The sequence below is a fragment of the Saccopteryx leptura genome, chromosome 2 (genome assembly GCF_036850995.1).
Source record: "Saccopteryx leptura isolate mSacLep1 chromosome 2, mSacLep1_pri_phased_curated, whole genome shotgun sequence".
Lineage (NCBI taxonomy): Eukaryota > Metazoa > Chordata > Mammalia > Chiroptera > Emballonuridae > Saccopteryx > Saccopteryx leptura.
In genome coordinates, this window is record NC_089504.1 from 6240591 (window position 1) to 6254071 (window position 13481).

Sequence of the window (13481 nt, forward strand, 5' to 3'; positions counted from 1 at the left end):
CTCATTATAAGAGAAACATCTTAAATAAATAATAAAGAGGCACAAATAGCCCCAGAGAGTGGCTGACACCAGTGCGGAAGACTGACTCTGTGAGAGCTCTGTGGTCGGGTCGAGGTGCTTCCGCCTCCCGCCTCTCCCCTCTCTCCCAGTCTGGAACCCACCACAGGCCCTGCTGCTGAAGGGGCCCTCGGGGCCCACGCTCACATGCTTGATGACACAGTCTGGTCCATAGCAGGCATCAACGTTTATTAGGAGAGTCCGACCTTCCTGGATACTGCAGTCATCAGCCGAGAAGAGCTGGTTTCAACAGTGTCCCAGGACTCACAGGGAGCAAATGCATGCCAGCACCAGCAGGCACAGGAACCAGGCCCTGGCCCGGGACGGGCATGCTAACCCAGACCGCTAACCAGGCCCTGGCCCGGGATGGGCATGCTAACCCAGACTGCTAACCAGGCCCTGGCCCGGGACGGGCATGCCAACACCAGCAGGCACAGGAACCAGGCCCTGGCCCAGGACGGGCATGCTAACCCAGACTGCTAACCAGGCCCTGGCCCGGGACGGGCATGCCAACACCAGCAGGCACAGGAACCAGGCCCTGGCCCGGGACGGGCATGCTAACCCAGACTGCTAACCAGGCCCTGGCCCGGGACGGGCATGCTAACACCAGCAGGCACAGGAACCAGGCCCTGGCCCGGGACAGGCATGCTAACCCAGACTGCTAACCAGGCCCTGGCCCGGGACGGGCATGCTAACCCAGACTGCTAACCAGGCCCTGGCCCGGGACGGGCATGCCAACACCAGCAGGCACAGGAACCAGGCCCTGGCCCGGGACAGGCATGCTAACCCAGACTGCTAACCAGGCCCTGGCCCGGGACAGGCATGCCAACACCAGCAGGCACAGGAACCAGGTCCTGGCCCGGGACGGGCATGCTAACCCGGACTGCTGACCAGGCCCACTGGGTGGCTGAGGCCCCCAAGGGAGTTAGCTCCTGACGCCTTAACGGTCTAATAAAAGGCTGGCAATGAGTCCACGACGAGGTTGCTCCTCAGGCAGGGGAAGCGGGAGGCCTCTCTGCTGTGGGGTGTCTGTTTTAGTGACTCAGGGTGGTATCTCTGGTTGTTTCAAAATGTTGATCAGAGGCTACGATTAGGTTGATGACAATAAAGAAATTCTGAGTGACCCGCTGAGGGAATGTATTGAAAAGAAGTTTTTGGTGATTAAAGTAAAAATTTTTTTAAATCACTGTATTAAGCCAGTCTAATAAAATATACTTTTTCTCATTCTCCCTTGACAGTCCATTTAGCTGTGGTTTTTACCCTTTCCATGGTCACAGACTTCTTTTTATTTATTTACTTTTTTTGAGAGGGGGGGGAGGGAGAGAGAGGGTAAGAAGCATCAACTCATAGTCGCTTTCACTTCAGTTCACTGAACTGCTCGCACGTGCCTTGACGGGGCCGAGCCAGCATCACCTTGCTCAAGCCAGCAACCTTGGGCTTCTCACACCAGTGACCTTTGGGCTCAAGCTGGCGAGCTTGGGGATTTTGTGGAAAATTCCTCAGCTCAAGCCAGCGCGATCCCACACTGATAAGCCCATGCTCAGAACCACTGACCTCAATTGAGGTTTCAAACCAGAACCTCCATGTTCCAGGTCAACGCTTTGTCCACTGTGCCACCACAGGTCAGGCAGGTCATAGACTTCTCTGCAAATTTGCTAGAAGCCACCTACCCCCTGCCAGGTAAATGCAGGCATGCCCAGAGCCTCGCCCACAGTTTCTGGTGCGCACCGTCCCATGGAAGAGTTCACGAATGCCCTGTGAACAACCTCTGCAACAGAGTGCTCTCACTGTGTGGCTTTAAACTTCAGGGACAGGAAAGCACCTACAAGCCTTTGCTCACTACATGGGACAAAAGGACGAAGATGCTGAGGGACCAGATAAAGGGAATCTTGCTTCCTCTGCCTCTTCTTCCCTTCTACTATGAGGCTCCCACAGGACTTCCCTCAACCGCAGTGCAGACAAGAGCACACGGCAGTTCTGGGGGAGGCATCCTCGCCCAGCCCGCAGTCCTAGAGCCCTCTTCACAGCACATGTGCAGGAGGGAGGCTCCCCTTTCTCCTGGTCTCCTGCTCCCCTGCAGCTTCTGAGTTAGGGTCTCCAAGTTTAACTTAATAATACCCAGTGCTCAGAGCTCCAGTGGGTCTGGGACTCCTTTAGTTTCTCCTTGGAAAGCGAAAATAAAGGTGGGATGAGTCTATAATTATAACCAGGAACTGAGTCCAAAGTTAGGGAAGAAAGTGCTTATAAAATGTCAGGCCCAGGTGGAAATGTATAACCCAGAGCCCTGCTGGTGCACGGAGGTAATTCATGTTAAATCTGTCTTGTTAGTTGAAAAAAGGCATATATTTCCACTAGAGTAGAACATTAGCTAAAAGTTCAGAGCAGATAAGGATGCAAAAGCTACTGTCCAATCAAACAATAAAGAACACAGATCTGGACACAAAGTTGGAGTTCGGTAAACACTTAAAAGCAGTAACTTCTTATATCTCCTGTGAGCTCGTTAGTTTTCAAAGTGCTCAGTGTAGAGCCAGCAGTCAGCATCACACACTGTGTCCACAGCAGCCAGGGGCTGGCAAACCTCTTCTGTGAGGGGCTGGAGGGCAGAGGCTGTCGGCTGTGTGGGCTGACCTCTCTGCCTAGCTCATCAGTCAGCTCTGGCCCTGCAGCAGAAAACACCCGAGACCACACGCACAGACGGGCACGCTGTCCCAACAAACTGACTTACAGAAACAGGTGAAGGTACTTCTCCCCTTCCTCACAGTGGGTTTCTCATTAGAGCAGTTTATATAAAAACACCCAACAAAACATTTTTTTCTGGCATGAGTTGCCCAGAAAAAATGGGTATCTGCCAAAACCCAAGTCTGAATAACCACAGTTTGCCATCATTCTTTTAGTTGTTCATTGACTGCTTTCTCATACGTGCCTTGACCAGGGGGCTCCAGTCAAGCCAGTGACCCCTTGCTCAAGCCGCCAACCCCGCGCTCAAGCTGGCAACCTTGGGGTTTGAAACCTGGGTCCTCTGCATCCCAGTCCGACACTTGATCCACTGCGCCACCACCTGGTCAGGCCCTTGATTGCCATCATTCTTTTTCTTTTTCCTTAATTTTATTTTATTTTATTTTTTTTACAGGAACACAGAGAGAGAGAGAGAGAGAGAGAGAGAGACAGGGACAGACAGACAGGAACGGAGAGAGATGAGAAGCATTAATCATCAGTTTCTTGCTGCTACACCTTAGTTGTTCATTGATTGCTCTCCCACACGTGCCTTGGCTGTGGGCCTTCAGCAGACCGAGCGACCCCCTGCTCGAGCCAGCGACCAGGGTCCAAGCTGGTGAGCCTTTTGCTCAAGCCAGATGAGCCCGCGCTCAGGCTGGAGACCTTGGGGTCTCGAACCCGGGTCCTCCGCATCCCAGTCCGACGCTCCATCCACTGCACCACCGCTTGGTCAGGCTTACTGCCATCATTCTTTCAAATGCAAATGGTGCCCCAAAAGGAGAGTGGCTGGTTCAGCTCGCAGCTCAGACAACTGCATGTGTGCACCCTCGAGACAACCTCCACACAGTGGGGCCCAGCAGAGTGCTTTCTGCGCACTTCCCACTTGGGTGCAAATGTCAACAGTGAGAAAGGCTGCCCTGAAGGACCCTCCTGAGAACCGCTGCCCTGACAAACACTCGTGGCCACAGCAGCTCAGGGTGCAGCCAGCTCGCTGCGGACACACTTTTGCAGCTCCCTCACAGAAAGGCTAAAACGCCTCAGAATACATCCTCTCAATGTTCCTCAGACACGAGGGAAAAAAGAGAACCAGGCACAGAAACAGAGTTAAGTGTATGGTGTGTATCCCCGAGCCAGTCTCCATGGCTGTGATCCGGGAGGTGTCAGCCGGTGCCCTGGGAAAGCGCGCGAAGTGGAACCACAGCTAGGTGTGCCTGATGCCTCCTCTCGGAGGACACAGCACAGCACTGACTCTAACGACAGGTCCTGACAGAGGCCGGTGTGTGACAAAAGAGAAAGACACAGCTTAAGAACAGTAGGCAGCCTGACCAGGATGTGGCACAGTGGATAGAGCCTCGGACTGGGATGCGGAGGACCCAGGTTCGAGACCCCGAGGTCGCCAGCTTGAGCGCGGGCTCATCTGGTTTGAACAAGGCTCACCAGCTTGGACCCAAGGTCGCTGGCTCGAGCAAGGGGTTCCTCGGTCTGCTGAAGGCCCACAGTCAAGGCACATATGAGAAAGCAATCAATGAACAACTAAGGTGCTGCAACGAAGAAGTGATGCTTCTCATCTCTCTCCCTTCCTATCTGTCCCTAACTCTGTCTCTGTGACAAAACAAAACAAAAACAGTGGGCAGCTTCATCCTTGATGTTTCCCTGGCTTCAGTGAAAAAGAAGCCAGACACAAAAAGTAAACAAACCCAAGCACACACCCTAAAAGGCGTGTGCAGCCCGGATGCAGGGAGGGCCCCCACGCATGGTGTCTCCCCCACCTGCAGCCAGCCAGCCCGGACGGGGCTTACACGGCGTCCTAAGCCCAGGTCAGTGTCAAGGTCATGCAATGAGTCAGTGGAAGAGCGAGCCTAAGAACAGGCTCCGCGCAGCACACTGCCTCCGGAGCCAGGAGACAGCACTGCCCACGGTCTTCTCTCCCAGTGCCTCTAGGACAGGCGGGACCCCAGGAGGCGTGAACTGAGGGCACACGGGGTCAACCACAGCATCAGTGGTCAGTCTTCACGGGCTCGCTCCAGCATCCCTGCACTGCCTGGCTTCTGCCCTGCAGTGGACGAGCAAGGCTAAGCACTCTGCAGTCACACCCTAGGTCGGCTTCCCAGTCCTCGGGGAGGGTGGGGATGGGGTGTATGCTGCTTCCGTGAGTTCTCTGCAGGGCAGAGCCTTGGGAACAGGCTACCCTGCTCGGAAGAGTCACAGCACGATCACTTTTCAATACTGAAACATGCATTTGCAGGTTAGCTTCAAGGCACCCATGGCCTAAGCCAACTCAGTAAGCGAACAGGAGTCAAGAAAATACCCCTACTTTCCAGTCTACTCTGTCCCCTTTCAAAGGGTTCACGATATTCGCTGATGAGAAATGGGTGCTTTCTTAACAGCAGTCATCCCAAGAAGGGTGAATGAGGGCCCCTGAGTGCTTGTATGACTTCCTGTTTTCAGAGTCCCTCTCTGTTGAAGAGGTCCCATGCTGTCACCTGGTGGAGCAAATGAGGAACTGCCTCATGTGCCCTAGGACTAGGTGATGACAAAAGCATTCTTATTCCATGGAGTCTCTTTACTACCGATGATGGGGGACAATTAAGACCCCATTGTGTCTTAAGGCCTCACCTGCTGTGCCGTCTACCCCACCAGAGTTCTACTAAGTCCTCAGCTGATGATCAACCTCTCGTGGAATAAATGGTCACAGAGACAGTTATCCCCAAGCCCTCTGAAAGCCAGGTGGAGAAAGCAGAGAGACAGTCGGAGGGGTGAGAATGATGGAGAAGGTGAGGAAGGGCTGGAGGAATTCACCAAGGGGGAAGGATGAAGCCAAGAAGAAAAATACAAATAAAACACTGCCCTGGGGGTTCTCAACATTTTCAGCCAAACAGTGAGAAAACAAATCCAAAAATATTGAAGTGTATAAAGAAAAAAAAGTAAAAAGTCCCATCTGAGTATAATAAATTAAGAGAAAAACCTATTCATTAAGTTTCAGAAATAATAAAAGCATCTTATAATGTGCATTGAAGACAACAACCCGAAAAAAGACAAAAATATCCCCAAACTATACTTATACCCAGAAGGTGGGTTTTATTTTTTACTCAGGATTTTTCTGTTCAAGGGCCAAGTACTTTATTTAAATTCTAATGTTTTGTATTTTTTGCAATTTTCCATTACCCCATTCCCCAAAGGTGGGGGGGGGGGGGCTTTCTGAGCACCTTGCCTTGGAGGTGCTGTAAACAGACCTCGTGGTTAGATGGGACCCCGAGCACTGTCGGGGGCTCCCAGTCTAGGCAGGACCCTCACAAACCAGGCTGCCCTGAACTACTGCCTCACACAAGCCAGAGAGCAGGAATCTCCACGGGAAGTGCTGCGGCCACAACCAGGAATACTCCTGAATGCCCAGCTCCAAGAACCCCAGGGTCTTGCCCAGCACTGGGTAGAAGTCTTGAAGTTAGGTTTACTTCACTGTAAAGAAAACGTGATATTAATTGTACAGCAAGTGTGAAGCAAGATTGGTACCGACTACCTGTTTTCCAAATTTTCTAGACTGAATCCACATTACTTTTTTTTTTAACAGAGAAAGAAAGTCAGAGAGAGGGACAGACAGGGACAGACGGACAGGAACGGAGAGAGATGAGAAGCATCAATCATCAGTGTTTCATTGTGACACCTAAGTTGTTCATTGATTGCTTTCTCACATGTGCCTTGACTGCGGGCCTTCAGCAGACGGAGTAACCCCTTGCTTAAGCCAGCGATCTTGGGTCCAAGCTGGTGAGCTTTGCTCAAACTAGATGAGCCCACGCTCAAGTTGGTGATCTCAGGGTCTCAAACCTGGATCCTCCGCATCCCAGTCTGACACTCTATCCACTGTGCCACCGCCTGGTCAAGCCACATTACTTTTATAATCAGAAAACAGACTGGCAACAAAACTTACACTAACAACAAATGAGCACTCTGGAGAACACGACTATCAGCACAGATTGCATGGTTTCGCGGGTCCAGAGGCAGCGCGGACCGCTGAGCGCACTGCTCCGGACCTGAGCCGGGAATCCCCCTGGTTTCGCGGGTCCAGGGGCAGTGTGGCCTGTTGAGTGCACTGTTCCCTACTGGGACCAGGGAATCCCCCTGGTTTCCTGATTCCAGGGGCAGTGTGGCCTGTTGAGTGCACTGTTCCCTACCGGGACCAGGGAATCCCCCTGGTTTCCTGATTCCAGGGGCAGTGTGGCCTGTTGAGTGCACTGTTCCCTACCGGGACCAGGGAATCCCCCTGGTTTCCTGATTCCAGGGGCAGTGTGGCCTGTTGAGTGCACTGTTCCCTACCGGGACCAGGGAATCCCCCTGGTTTCATGGATCCAGGGGCAGCACGGACCGCTGAGCACACTGCTCCCGACCCGGACCCAGGAATCCCCCTGGTTTCGTGGGTCCAGGGGCAGCGCGGACCGCTGAGCGCACAGCTCCGACCCGGACCTGGGAATCCCCCTGGTTTTGTGGGTCCAGGGGCAGCGCAGACCATAGAGATTATTCAAATAAACCCCAGAGCACACAAAATACTGTCTTTGTGGCTTCTTTTCTGACCAGAAGGTATGGTTGGAAAATCAAGGAGATGCAAAGGGTTTTAATGGCACAACCACTTAAAAGTCAGAGTTTTAAGGGTTCTTTCAGGCAGCAGGCTCACTTCAATACCAACACATCTATTTTGAAAGTGTGTTAAATCAGCAGGGAGACATGCTTTACACAGAGCCATCGCGACCCCTAATACCCGTTCTCACAGGGGAGTGTTTGGTCCTTTCAAGACAAGATTTTCTCTCAGTTTTGAGAAAGTGGAGATCACACTCAGGAGTGGAAATTACACAGATCATCCTGTGATAAACAGCAATCACCCCAAGCCTCCTCACACAACAGGTCTCCTCTTCACTAAACGACCCCCGCTGCTCTTACAAAGCCCGGCCTCCCCGAGAGGCCCCCAGCCACTCCAGGGAAAACGGCACCTGAGCCACGCCCTCCTCCTCCACGCCCACTGGGCGCAGGCCGTGGCTTCAGGGGAGGCAGAGCAGCACAGAAAGAGCACGAGGAAACTTGCCTTTTCCATCTGTCGCTGATGCTTCTTGTAAATGCCTGATTGACCTAAAAATAAACATTTGGAGAACAAAAGGTTAGCCAACATTTGTACCCCTCTACTTCCAGAGCCAGTAACTTGAGGCTTTGAACTCCTCAATTATCAACTTAAAGGATTAAACTAGATGGCTTTATTTTTATTTTTACTTATTTTTTTAAAATTGTACTTATTGGGGTGACACTGGTTAACAAAATTATACAGGTGTCAGGTGCCCAATTCGACAACACATCCTTGTACATCATATCGTGTGTTCACCCCCCAAGTCAAGTCTCCAATCACCCTTTATCTCCCCCATACCCTCCTCCTAAACGAGGATTCTAGACCTGTGATGGCGAACCTATGACACGTGTCAGCACTGACACGCGTAGCCATTTTCAATGACATGCAGCCGCATACCAGAGAAGTATGGGGCCACATGCCGAGAAGGACGTTTCACCCTCGGCTCCTGCACGGCCAGGTGCAGTAGCCGAGGATAAAACATTTGCTGTAGTGCAGACACTCTGTGCGGGATGTCTGTAAGCCAAATCAACAGAACTCTGGCACAGAGCGTCTAGTTCTGGGACTTCCGGTTAGGCCGTTAGGGGATCTTTGACCTCACTTCCAGCCGGCGGAGCAGGGAGCAGCAGAATGCTGCGGGGACGCATCTCTGGGGCCCTGTGATCACCATCACCAGCAACCACATAACCACAGCAACCATCATCCAGTGTACAGTTCTGGGGTGTCGTGGATTTCTAATTGACCATCATCACTGAGATAAGTGAGGGGGAGGCTGGGAGAGGCGAGGGCCTGTGCGATGGGTGCCAAAATACCAACCTTCAATTGAAGATTTAGCCAATGAAATTCAGCAACAAAAAAGTCACTAATAGGTTAGTCAAAGAATTCCCCCTCCTCATTTATCTTAGTTCACAGCACCCCACACAAGTTAAATAATATCAAGACCCACAAAAGAGACCAACTGACAGATAAACAAAGAAGTCACTAAGCAGGTAAGTTAAATAATTAGTTTTTGGTTTATTAAATACAGTTATATGTTACAATTATACATTTTTGTTATTTAAACTATAAATACTGCAAAATTATGGTTTTTTTTCTCAAGGTGACACACCACCCGAGTGAGTTATGCTCGGTTTTTTGGCGAATTTTGACACACCAAGCTCAAAAGACTGCCCATCACTGTTCTAGACGCTCTCCCTATCCACATGATCTTTGATAATCAACACTTCAGCATCTATGATGCTCATGCCTGGGCGTTCAAGATGTCCTCTGCTGACCAAAAACACTCTGGCAGGGGGCTGGGCATGAGGAGAAAATAAAACATTCCCAATCTCTCTACCTAATCTCTCCTTCCTACAAGTGCTCCCGAGCCCCACCCAGCAGTAAGACAACGGAGCATCACTGAGTTCAGCTGCTCCCTGGAGAGAAGGGACCCACAAGGCAGCCACAGCCCGGCTTTCAAAGTGTGGGCCTAGGAGCTGTGAACATGGCCTCACACAAACTCCACCTTTCATGGACTGGAGATTTACAACTTGGCTGGAACATGCAAACCTCCAGGGAGTCATTCTCCGCCTGGGAGGTGCTGGTAACTAATGACCATCATTACAGTTTAGGCAGGAGAACATTAATATCATGAAAGAAGCTGCAGGGCAGAGTTCTAGGTAGAGCTCAAAGGCACCCAGGGAAGGACCGTCTTAAAGGATGAGCACAGCACAGGCAGCTGTGGGGCAGGGGGAGGAGGGTCCGACGCAGGCTGGAGTCTGAACTTGCCCACCGCTCTCCATCTGACCGTGAAGGAGTCACTTCTCCTAAAACCCCGTGATGTGAGCGCCCGTGAGAAATGAACAGAGCAACAAGTGAAAGCAAGTAGCACAAAGCTGACACCAAACCAACCCTGCCTGAACCAGGATGTTTTTTTCCTTTTTGTAGATACAGTAGCAGTTTATAATTAGAGTGCTCAAAACTGATCTGAGGCCTCGCATTGAAAAATGAATTTTTTAATGTAAAAAAATAAACAGAATAGTATTTTTTTAAAGATTTGATTCATTTTAGAGAGAAAGACAGAGAGAAAGGGGGGAGGGGCGGGAAACATCAACTCCCAGATGTGCCTTGACAGGGCAAGCCCAGGGTTTCAACGAACAAGCAACCTCAGCGTTCCAGGTCGATGTTTTACCCACTGCTACACCACAGGTCAGGCCAGAAGAGTTTTGGATTTTTAAAATTAAACACAATGGACAATAGTTATAAAAAAGACTATGCTCTAAGAATGAGAGTAAAAGCTATTTGGTTCTCTTCGGTTACCAACTCAGATCTTACTTGTAAACAAGAAGGATGATACAATCTCTCACATAATTAAACTGGGCAAACCATGATAGGTGTGTTCCTCAAATAGTTTGCCAAGGACTTGTCCATGTCATGTCTACTACAGCTACTGAGCAAATGGGTTGGCATGAACAGTTATATCCTTAATGCAAAACATCATTAAGAGGTTGATACGCCTTCTCACTTACTGGGAACTTCCTCCAGTTCATCTAGCATCTCTGGACCCTCTATTATCTTCCCAAATACTGTGCATCTCATATCCAAATGCGCTGCTCCTTAAATCACCTCTCTAGGACTTGATTTTTCCCATTTCACAGCAGTTTGCGGAATATTTACCTTAAGGAACTTGTCATCTGGCATCTGCTTGTTAGTGCTGTAATTAACAAGTGGCAGGAAGTGGCCATTTGTAGCTCGATAGTGTGTCTGGGTCTCCCCAGTGGCCCTTGACCCTTCTAGTTCACTGAGTGGCAGGTGTGAGTACACTTTTACTCTGTTCTCTACCAGGATGCTATTTCTTTCTTTTTTAAAAAAATTTTCATGTGTTTATTTGAGCCCAATTGATGACGTATGCTGGGGAACACGGTCTCAAACGCTCCCAGGATGCTCCTTCGCTCTGAAGACAATGCTGGTCTGTTCACAGATGCCCCAGTTTACTTATTCCTGGGCAGGATGTGAGGAACTTGCAGAGATTAAAAATCTTATTCATACTCTCTTCTCTGCTAAACTGATACATGTACCGTGGAATGAGGGTTAAGAGTGAATCTAATTGGCTGGAATGAGGATTACACTCTATTGGCACCATGTTCTAGATCAGGGGTCTCAAACTCGCGGCCCGCAGACTAATCCACGAAGTTTGATTAGTCTGCGGGCCGCGAGTTTGAGACCCCTGTTCTAGATCATCAGAATAAGTAAATGACCCATAAACCCGGGATCCTAAAAAATACTAACTGAAGTGTATGGGGCATTGCAACATGGAACACTTCACTTTTAACAGAAAGTAGATAAACCCATTATTTAAAACAATTTATTCCAAAAAAATTAATTGCTTTCAAGTAGCCACGGGCCTAGATCATTACAAAGGGGAGTGTTTTGGTTTTGCTAGACTTTTCTCCTCTATTGTTTCCCCACTGAACCAAGAACTTCCTTCCCTTCCTATGAGATCTAACAAGGTCACTTTCATCAGCCACTGACTGGGCACCACACTTCTTTACAATCTATGCATATAATGCTTGCCATTTCCAGGAATAAAGCACACCATTCTGAAAACATCTAAGATATTTATGCGGTGAGAACTATCACTAGTTTCATGTTAATGTGCTTCCTTATTTTCAGTGCGCCTTGGTGAGAAAAGCCTATTTATGGGTTTTCTTAACTCCCTTCCCTCCAAATCCCGCTGCTCTTTTATGTTGCTCTAAATTCCCCAATTCTTCTCTGTTGTCTAAACTGTGCTAAGCCGGCCACAGTGCCAGGCCAGCTCGATCAGAATCCACCCGAGAACGTGATCACGACAAGTGCCAGAGTCCTGCCCAGGGACACTGCTTCAGGTCCGTCAGAAAGCCACACTGTTTACACAGAAGCCCAGGTGACTCCCACTTTGGGAGTGGCTGCCTCAGCCGCAGGGCTGCACAGACAAGCCTCGTGGCCCCACGCGCCCCCTCCCCTGCAGGCACTCACCACACCACTGGGAAGAGGATGGCCCCACAGCACAGCAGGTCAACCAGAAACAGAGAGTCCTTCCACAGGCCATACTCAGTCGTCCCCTCCTCAGTGGACTCGATGATGATGTAGGCCACGTTTGCCAGGACCTACAGGACACAAGAAATTGGTGAGGTCCACAGAATGGGTAGATTCTCATAACAGCAGTCCCACTAGAAGGTGGACACACCTCAGGCCACAGCAGCACTGCCACCTCCCACATGCTCCTCCCACCAGCATGGAGTCTCTGTGCCTGCTCCTGGGCTTGATTGCTCTGACCTACAGAGTATGGCGGGAGTGACGCCATGTGCTTTCCAAGGTAGGTCACACAAAGGACACAGCGTCTGCCTGGCTGTCTCCAGAAACACCTCTGGAGGCCTCAGCCTTCATGTAAGAAGTCTGGCTGTCCCAAGCTGCCATGTTGGAGGACCAGGCAGAGAGAGAACGATGTCTGAGGAGTCCCAGCTGTCCCCGCCCCATCTGATCAAGTCTTCCCAGCCCAGAGAAAGAAACAAGTGGAAACCTTACGATGATCCCAGGCCTGACCACTGTCTAACTGTAACTGATAAGACAGCAAGTCAGACCTACCCAGCTAAGCTAACTCCCAAATTCCTGACCCACAAAAAATGTGAGATGCTAAATGGTTATTTTAAGTCACTAAGATTCAGGGTGATTTGCTGCACAGCAACAGATAACCAGACATTTGCTTCGTAGGCACCTAGGCTTCGGCAGTCACCCAAGCACTGCCCTTTTCTTTCTTTCTTTTTTTTTTTTTTTAAAAATATTTATTTATTTATTTATTTAAGAAAGGCAGGGGCAGAGAGAGAGACAGGAACATTGAGCTGCTCTTGCATGTGCCCTGACCTGGAATTGAACCGGCAACCTCTGTGCTCCGGGATGATACTCCAACCAACTGAGCTATGTGGCCAGGGCCTGCCCTTTTCTTTTTTGTGTGTGCGACAGAGAGAGGGACAAATAGGGACAGACAGACAGACAGGAAGGGAGAGAGATGAGAAGCATCAATTCTCCGTTGTGGCATTTCACTTGTTCACTGATTGCTTTCTCACATGTGCCTTGACCTGGGGGGCTAGAGCAGAGTGAATGACCCCTTGCTCAAGCCAGCCACCTTTGGGTTCAAGCCAGCAACCCTGTGCTCAAGCTGGTGAGTCCATGCTCAAGCCGGCGATCCCAGGGTTTCGAACAAGTGTCCTCTGCGTCCTAGTCTGATGCTCTATCCACTGCTCCACCACCTGGTCAGGCAGGCACTGCACTTTACATTCTGTTTAGCCACAGTCCAGATTCCTCAGGCCCAAAGTCTTTCTGTGAGGGTCCCTGGGCTTGTCAGTGTCCCTTCTAAGCGTCAGCTGATGTTATCAGAGACCAGAGCAGCAAGAATGGTGACTGCAGCCCAGTGGTGGAGCCACACCGCTCTGCCCGGGAATGAGTCCAGTCCAGGTCCTCTCCACAGGGGACACAGTGCAGTCCTTCCAGGGAGCTAGCTCCATCTGTGCCCGTGTTCTGCTCCCACTTCCATTTCCAAAGCTGGCGCTCTGCCCTGTGGGCTCAGTCCTGCCAGTAGGCTCTCAGCGAG

At 50.5% G+C, this 13481-nt stretch overlaps 1 protein-coding gene across 1 annotated transcript in view; it reads right to left on the reverse strand.

Annotated features, from left to right (window-relative positions):
• Nucleotides 1-13481, reverse strand: part of GPR107 (G protein-coupled receptor 107) — a 79762-nt gene that overhangs the window by 15757 nt on the left and 50524 nt on the right. The window contains exons 13-14 of the mRNA XM_066366919.1: nt 11870-12000; nt 7844-7887 (exon numbers count right to left, since the gene is read on the reverse strand). Coding sequence (XP_066223016.1) covers nt 7844-7887; nt 11870-12000 — 175 coding nt within the window. The remainder of the gene's footprint in view (nt 1-7843; nt 7888-11869; nt 12001-13481) is intronic.